The following is a 9,388-nucleotide window of genomic DNA, read 5'->3' on the forward strand; positions in this document are numbered from 1 at the left end:
TGAAGGTGTAATTATTCAAAAAAAAAAATAAAATGTCTTCAGAATTTGTTGATTTCAAATCTGCCTATATAATATGTTTATTTAGGAGTAATTAATTAGTTATTACAAGGTGCAAATTAAAGGGTTTACGATGATTGCCAATTAAGTGTCATTGAACTTCACCATAATTTTCTTTTGGGGGGGGAGTTGGGACAAATGTCCATTTGTTTGTTTCATCCGTAGAGAGAAATTGCATTAATTGCTGTACTACCAGACAACATTAAATATTTGCTGAATTTCGAAAACTGTGGGGAATAATAATAAATGAAGAGGGGATCTATGCCCTTCAGCATTGGATCCTCTTCAACACACACACACACACACACACACACACACACACACACACTGTTCTACTTGTAATTAAAAGACGTAAAATTTGAAGAAAGAGATCTAAATTATGTTTGAAGACAAATTAATTAATGTTGTTGTCTGATTAATTAATGGTATAGCAGTAGCAGCAGTATGAACATATGTGGAACTTTCGTAAGAGCTTTATAGCTTCAGGCAAATGCTGTACGTAAGTCTTTTTTCTTTTCAGTTAAAAAAAACCCACTAATTAATTACATGGATTCCACCAGTTATAATATAATCCCTATCTTTTTTAATTCTGAATACCAACTTGAATTACTATATGCAATATGTCGAACCCATACCGGTATATTTAAATACAAACCAACAAATCATATAAACTAATATTAATTTTTATTTAACGATATTATCGTATTTTGATTTATCGATCCACATACCGTATAGCTTATGATCATTTGTATAAATACTATAAACTCATTCATGCAAGAACTGTAATTCTTCGTAACATGCAAAACTACTATTCGACTATTTGTTAAATTCTATTAAACTATCAACTTATTTAAAATTTTAAATTATTAAATAAAATAATAATTTAATATTAATATCTTAACATAACTACAACATATACAGAATTACTACAACGTATGTAACATAACTAACCGTGCAAGATTCAAACCCTAAACTCTTACCAAGTTTAGAGTAGTAACAAAACGATTCTGACAACTCAAACTTACCATCATAATGTCGTGTGTGAACTTTTCATTCCAACTGTAGTATGCTTTACAAGTGATTTCCAGTGAGATTGGTTGTGTTGTAATAGGAAAAGTTGAGAGCTTAAAAATCATGCATGCGACAAGTCTTAGCACTAGAAAGGAAAGTGAAGTAATTCTTCTTGACTACCACAAGTACACACAATTTTCATTTGTAATAATGTGAAATATACAATACAATAAAAAATTAGATGGATCTGAAGTGAAAATTTATGGTGCACGTATGCAATTATACTAAAGATAGGGACATGTCAAAGAAGCCTCTCACTCCTCTGACTTGTGAGCATGTGGTTTGAAAAGGCAAAAGGCCCTGCAACTCAAATCAACATTTTGAATACAAAGCATGTATTTGAAAGGACATATTTGTCTTTGCCCCCCACCCCCACCCCCACCCCCACCCTTTTTTTATAAAGGGTATTTATTGATTTGACTCGTATTACTTTTGATTGACAAAGCAATGAATCAAGTTATAATACATAAATCCCGTACAAAATGAACTGAACTACTTGCCAGTGCGTTAGCAGAATTCTGAGGATTAAGTTGAGAAATCCAATTATAATGTAATAATACGACAATCACTGTTTTTATTTAACATAAATGAAAAATGGTAAAAATAGTAGAAGGGGAATGCGGGAATAGTGGGTGTGGGTCATCAAGTGATATGACTCAACTCAGTATTGAAGGTAGTAAGAAGTATATTTTGAATTAAAGTAGAGAAAAAATGAAGTGGACTGGACAGAAGAAAGGTGTGTTGATTACCGGAGCGGCCTTTTCGCGCATGCATGTAATGGATTCTGCCCATTGCCCTTCTCTTCCCCTCCCTGTGTGCCTGTACATCAATTTGTCAATACGCCAAAACACCCAAACCCAACCATCAACTATTACTCATTCTGCACTTCCTCCTAATTAATCTATCTATCCTTCTCCCTCACAACTAACCCAATCGCCACTTATATATCAACCTAATTTTACTACTCAAATTATGAATTTATATCTATCAAGCTCCAAAATTTTATTATGATCAACACATAAATAATCTTTTTTTAGTTTATTGAATTAAATACAATAATTAATATGTCAATTATTACAATAATTGATTAATAATCCTCATGAAATACTTTTAAAGTAACATTTACCCCATAAACTAACAACTGTAATATTTATCCTCTATAATTAAATTTTTGGACAATATTGCTCTTATATTATATATATACTAGTGTGTGTATATATATATATAGAACTCATTCGCTATAAAAAGAATAAAATGAAATTAGATTTTCCGGTCCGGGGGATTATTTATAGGCCACCTGTGTACGTTATTGTAAGTTGTGAAAGATTGGTTACTTTTTACAGGAGGCATGGAAACATGATTGATTTGGTTTGTAATAAAATCTAGTAATTAATTAAGTGGTGATTAAGATATTTGTAACTTCAACTCAGGCTATAAAAAATATAATATTTAATTATAATTAATAATAAATAACAAAGTAGTCAATTAGCAAGGCCATGTATAAAAGTATTAGTTGTGGTTTTTTTGAAAATGGCTAAAATAGTTGTTATGAATAAAAATTATGATAAATATTTTTATCATGATTGTTAGATGTAATAATAATAATTTTCAAGTGTGGATAGTGATTAAGGTGTGCAAGATTTAGAAGTTTGATACCGCCAAACACCAATCTCTGATTAAGATCTATTGAAGTGACAGATTCTCTGAGTATTTCACTGTGCACTATGCACACCACCTCTACTTTGACTATACATCAAAATACCTTTCACTTTATTTTTCTTCTTCACTCCTCATTAAATATTAAAAAAATTGATTTATATTAAAATTTCAAATTAATTAAGATTTGAGGTCCTGCTTTGATTAATATAGATTTCATTTTAAAATAAAAGGAATATTTTAATAATTTTGAATAAATTCATAATAGTATATATATGTAAGCAGATGTTGAGCAGGGGTTTATCGGTAAAAGCAATCAAAATTTTCATGATTGAAAAGAAAATGAAGAGATGGTACGATCAGAAAAAGGTAAGATAGCAATACTCGGCTCCCAATTCTCAATAACGTGGCTCATGTAAAAAGAAAACGCACTTCATGAAAAGCAACATTAATGCAACTTAAGCTTATCATATGAAAACAACTCTTTTAGGAATTTATTTTATTGACATTCTTATTCATAAAAGAGGGTTTTGATAAATATAATTTTGGAGGATGGTTTGTGCAATATTTGTATGAAAAAAAAGATTGATGAAGTGGTTGAGAGAGGGAGGGTAATCCCCGTGATTCTTGTGTACGTGGTCCTCAATCCTCTACCTGTTTTTCTTTCATACACTCTTTTTCTTCCATGATAAAATGGTAAATTAACCATCCAACTTTCAAATCAACTCTGTTTTTTTTTTTTTTAGAGAGAGAAAGAAAGAGAAAACCCGCTATTTCCTCTTACTATTCCCAAACTGCCAGACAGGATTATACTGCCTGCTGCTTTTAATGTCCTTGGACTTGCACAGCTAGCTATACAGCAGCCATTTCAACACCCCCACCCCCTCCCTTTCCTTTTTATTTTATTATTCTTCCTATTCCAAAATATTAAATAATCGAAAATGAAAATAATTACTTACAACTCGGATCATTGGTTTATAAGTAATTCCATTATCACCACCTTGCCTCGATCTTGTAAACCCCGGTTTTGAATCAGCGAAATCTCTCTCTCTCTCGCCATTACTATTTGTATGATTGTATCCAACTCAACTTCTCCTTTTTTCAAATCCCACCTCTTGTTCCTAGCAGTTGAAACCTCTTCAACTTTCTTTTTGCATTTTTCAAGTATTAAAATCCGTCATCATAGCTGTTTTTTGTTCGCATTTCTTGATCCTAGTTGTTGTTTGTAATGATGGCTCATAAGCAGTTTCTGCATGAGCTACTGAAAGAAGATCAGGAGCCGTTTCACCTGAAGAGCTACATTGCGGACAGGCAATCCCAGTTGAAGAACCCCTCTTGCGCCACCACTTTACAGCTCAGGAAACGCAGGCCCCTCGTCCCCGAAACCTCCGCTAAACGCAGCAATCTCTGCAAACATGCCTGTTTTTTCTCGTTCCAGAACTCGCCGGACGTTAGGAAGTCTCCGTTTCTTGAATTCCCCTCGCCGGCGAAGAGCCCCTGTAAGTCACCCAACCGCGCTGTGTTCCTCCACATCCCCTCAAGAACTGCCGCGCTCCTCCTGGAAGCCGCGATGAGGATCCAGAAACAGCAGCAGGCAAAGCCCAAGAGCCAGAGTAAAAACGTCGGGTTCGGGTTGTTTGGTTCTTTTCTGAAAAGACTCAAGGATCGGAGCAAGAACAAAAGGCGTGCTATTGGGGACAACGACCTCAAAGTTTCGGAAGGAAATGCGACAGCAGTCGAAGAGAAAGTAGAAGAAACTATTAGGATTTCGTGTTCTTGTAGTAACCGTAGGCTCAGCAGCGCTGATTGGACAGAGAACAATGAAGATAAATCCCTGGATTTTGAGGCATCCACTAGCAGTTGTGGTTCAGAATGCTCGGAGGAGATTAATCCCGATTTTGGTTTTAGTGAACCACGCTTTTGCTCTAGCCCTTTCAGATTCGCTCTACGCAGAAGCCCGTCATCCTCCGGCCGCCGCACGCCGGAGTTCTGTTCTCCGGCAGCTTCACCCCGTCGCCACGTAAAAAAGGTTTGTCTTCTTCCCCATCCCTGAAAAATGGGCACTATATTTTTGGTAACCGAATTATGGAATCACTTTGATTGACTCATTAATGGAGGAAAGAATGATTTCGATTTTTATGGAAAATACTTGTTTAGGAAAAGAATAATCATCATCATAAATTAAATGCCTTAATTATTCATTAATTAATAACCATTTAATGAATTATTAGCAATTTTTGTTTTTAATTAAGAATTCAAATTCGGACAAGAACCCTCGTAATAAAGTCACAAAAACTTCGTGAAACTGAAAGTGAAGTGGTGAGTAGGATGAAAGTTGTAAAGAGGTTGACTTGCTTGTACTGTCGGTAAACAATCTCGTTGGTCTGATTTGGTGGCCGGAATGTCGACTGCAAATATCGAAAATGCCCTTCAATTTTTCATTTACACTTCTCAATAATGAATAATCCACCAACTCTAAGAAGCAAAAATACATACCCTTCTTTGTTTATGGGCATCGGTGCGTGTCTGTTTGTTTGAATTCTGAACCTTCGATCACGCTTCTGCCACCAATATCTTTTTTTAATTTAGTTTTGTCTCCCCAAGTAGTTTACCCACTAAAGGACAAATCTTGATTTTGTTTTATTCGTTGGACCCTAATCACAATTTACCCTAATCACCACCTTAATTGGCTGTTTAATTTTAACGTACATGCCCAATGAGGCCGAAGCTGACCCCCATGACTTTTTGAGTTCCACAGTAGATATATTGATCTACATTAGTAGTAGTTCTTGGTGTATTGTAATAATAGTTATTTGTTATAAGTTATATATATTGATTATTAAAAGTTTAAAATTTATGATATAATTGTAATTAATTTTCCTACTGTCAAATTTTCACCATTCAAACCCTCACACTTCACATTTTTGCATATGAAATAGTTGTCATAAATTATCTATACTCATGAATTGTATTACCAAATCTTTATAGGAAAAGGAAAATTACGAATCGAGAAGTTTGGAAAATTTACGAGGAGGAGAAGAAGAGGAAGAGAAGGAACAATGTAGTCCGGTATCGGTACTGGATCCTCCTTTTGAAGATGACGATGGACATGAAAGCAGAGACGCAGAAGAGGATGATTATGACATTGAATGCAGCTACGCCAATGTACAAAGTACGTTGTTTGTTTGTTGCTACGTCGTTTTCATCTTCTTTTTTTTTTTGGTTCCATAATTGTATGTTTTATCCTTAATAGTATGGAGGGGGCAGGCCCCTACGAAGTTAATTACTACCAAGATTTTATTGTGTCATTAGACTTTGATATCCACCGTAGGATTGGCTTCTGATCAGGAATGTGCCGTGTGGGCATACCTTTCTTAGTACTGTTGTTATAACTCGTACATCAACTTCTGATCAGCATTTTGTCCTTATAACATCATAGGATAAGATGTTAATAACTTCTTGCAAGGCCCACTTTTAGGTTGTGGGGGCTTATTCTTAATAATTGCCACAGTTTTTCTATTATTGAATTCGACCAACGACCAGGATTATGTGTTCTGCTATGATGCTGGTGGATTTTTCTACTCTTTTTACAAGCTTTTATTTGTTGGACATTTGGATTATTTAACTTAATTATAGTACATTGCATGATATGCCCACACTCTGATTGTGTTGTTTTCTGCACTAAATATGCAGGAGCCAAACAGCAGCTTTTGTACCGGCTCCGGAGATTTGAAAAACTTGCAGAACTGGACCCAATGGAACTTGAGAGAAAGTTGCTCGAAGGGTCGGACGAGGATGACCTAGGAGGAGAAATGGGACGAGAATCCGAGGATGATGATCCGTTGTCACTGTACAGACAGCAAGACACTATAGACTCAATCGTGGCTGAAGTGTTGAACCAATCAAGCCTTGAATGTCATACCATGAGCATGTCGAGCGACATGAAGAAGCTTGTCACCGACCTAATAATCGAGGAAAAGAGTAAAACAAATTGCTCGGGCAACAACGATGTGGTGATGCGTAGAATCTGCTGCAGGTTGGATGCGTGGAAACAAGTGCAGTTCGACACGATTGATATGATGATCGGGTTGGATTTCAGGAGAGAGTACGATGATTGGAAAAAGTTCCCGGAGCAGGTGGAGGAGACAGCAGCTGAAATCGAGCTTGCGATTTACGGGCTGCTGCTGGAAGAATTGTTGTCGGACGAGGAACTGTTTCACATGAACACGCAACATCAGGAACTGGATCTTGTATGTGCTCATTGAACCATCATGTATACTTGTTTTAGATGTCGTGTCTTAATTCGTAGGTAGTCTGTAATCTGAGGGTAGTTATCTCATGGATGGGGGAGATTAGTGTATGTAAGCTTATTAATCCTTCAATCAGACATATTCACAACTGATAAACCTCTAATTTCTCTAGAGAAAAAAGAAAGAAATCTTGCATTCATGTATGGTGTCACAACCAAATTCTGTTCCTTTACAAACAATGTAGATTTCATATGAAATGGACCTAGCTCGGTCGAACCAATCAAATCATAGAACAATTGTGATATATTTGCTCTGTAATTTGTTATTTTTTCTAAATTATACATCAGTTAAATGATAAGTATATTGTACTTATTATGTAATTAATTTAAATTTGACCGAGTTGAGTCGGGACAAAAATTTCTCTCAAATACAAAATAAATTTGTAATAAAAAATCCAATTGGCGTCCCAGAAAATAAGAAGTAATGAATTAAAAATGGGTTAGGGGTAGGACAATGTCCACTGTAAAGACAGCTTTTTGAGGTTTTGGTTTTAAAGATGGATAAATTATTGAGAGATGAGTTGGTGGGAATGCAGTTTTGTAAGTGATTTGGTAGTAGTGGCTTCAAAATGCTAAAAAGTTACCTTCATTATTGCCTTACGCATTCAATTAAAATACTGAAAAAGATTAGACTTTAGCGTTTGAGACTCTTTCCCATGTTGAAAAGGGTTACTGAATTTCTGTTTTACCTAACACCATTATGTTAAACTGTATTATCATTGTTTAACCCATTACTAGTAGTCTATGAATTGGTGTAGTGGAAATGACATTTTTCGTTCTGCAATTTAGATTTTTTTTTACTTTTGGTCTCGTAACTTATAAAAAAAGTAGTACTTTTGATTCCATAACACGTTTTCGTTATATATTTTAATGAAAAATGTCACATGTTTAGCACGTAGTTGTTAGAACACTGTTGGTCTCATATATGTTACAAGATTATCACTTTTGGTCCCATAACTTTCAAATAATAACACCTTTAGTCTCATGCGCTTAACGGCCACATGGCTTTTTTTGTTAAACATATAATAGAAATGTGTCATGGAACCAAAAAATACTATTTTTTCAAAGTTATAGGACCAAAAGTAAAAATTTTATAACCAATGAGATCAAAAATGAAAAAAAGGCTTAAGTTACGGGACGAAAAATATTATTTTCCCATTGCTGTGATAATTTGACAAAATTGTAATATTTGAGTGTGATTATATGAATCGAAATTACGCATGCATGATATCTCAATCTAATGATTAATTAGTCCCATTAACAAGTTCAAATCCCATCTAGTGTGATTTTATCTTGTTAATTTATTATTCAGTTTATTGAGACAATGATGTAGCATGTAATTACGGTACTAAAAAATTTTTACACAAATCGAAATTTATGAATTGTTTTCCAAGTAAGAAATGTTGTTGACTGCAACTATCCATAATTTTGCATCTATTTAAATATTCTTGGTATTGATATTTGGAATATTGTTGCATTGTCTGAACATTAGATAATCTGTAGATGAATGGTGAGGTCCAACTACCAAGATTAGAAAGCTCAACACCTTAATGTCACTATCAAAGAGGCATGTTGAAGATTCTAACATTATGAGCTCTTGGATTTAATCACATTAAAGTGCTAACAACTGTTATGTAATTACAAATTTTACCTGGTGTGAGGTTAACTTTTAATGGATATGTCTGCTAACTATAAATTGGAGAAATGAAAATGAAAAAATACTTACTAATTATATATAGTATCGATACGAGAAGATTTCAAGTTAGCACTAATTACTGTCATCAGACTTAAATAGACCACATGATCATGCCATTGCATCTCATAGAAGGCATGATTTCCGACAATCAACATCAACGACGAACGACGATCAAGAAAGGTATTAATTTGATAGCAAGACAAAAATTACTAAAGTGCCCCTATAAAACTGCTTGATTTAGCCTCACCTAAAGGAAATTTCAGACGAGATGGTCAATGAATTGAATAGTATAATTGGATACACACTCTGTGGGTGATTTGGAGATGATGGTTTCTGGCCTGTTTTAGTACATTGAGGATTGTGATTGTACCTTTATTTGGTGTTGTATCAAGTCCATATATTCATATACCGAAGTCATGATATGCACCAAATCGGCAAACTCTACTGATTAAATCCCTTTTCCGGTTATTCAGCTACAACTTTGTCACTTAGATAGGATATTCCTGACATAATTCTATTTGCCATTATAGATAAAATAGGAAAAAAAAATGCAAGCAACCCCTTTATGATATCGCAAATGAGCAAATTACCTCCTTATA

The 9,388-nt window shown here is 34.5% G+C and overlaps 1 protein-coding gene across 1 annotated transcript; it reads left to right on the top strand.

Moving 5' to 3' along the window:
• The first annotated feature begins 3,537 nt into the window (after positions 1–3,537).
• TRM28 (histone-lysine N-methyltransferase SETD1B-like protein) lies at positions 3,538–7,233 on the top strand. The gene is made up of 3 exons (XM_011096103.3): positions 3,538–4,813; positions 5,773–5,956; positions 6,478–7,233. Exons 1-3 carry the CDS (start codon positions 4,013–4,015, stop codon positions 7,047–7,049), a joined length of 1,557 nt encoding a protein of 518 aa, XP_011094405.1. The 5' UTR covers positions 3,538–4,012; the 3' UTR covers positions 7,050–7,233.
• The last annotated feature ends 2,155 nt before the right edge of the window (positions 7,234–9,388 follow it).

This window comes from Sesamum indicum, linkage group LG11, assembly GCF_026168435.1.
Source record: "Sesamum indicum cultivar Baizhima isolate 11 linkage group LG11, ASM2616843v1, whole genome shotgun sequence".
NCBI lineage: Eukaryota > Viridiplantae > Streptophyta > Magnoliopsida > Lamiales > Pedaliaceae > Sesamum > Sesamum indicum.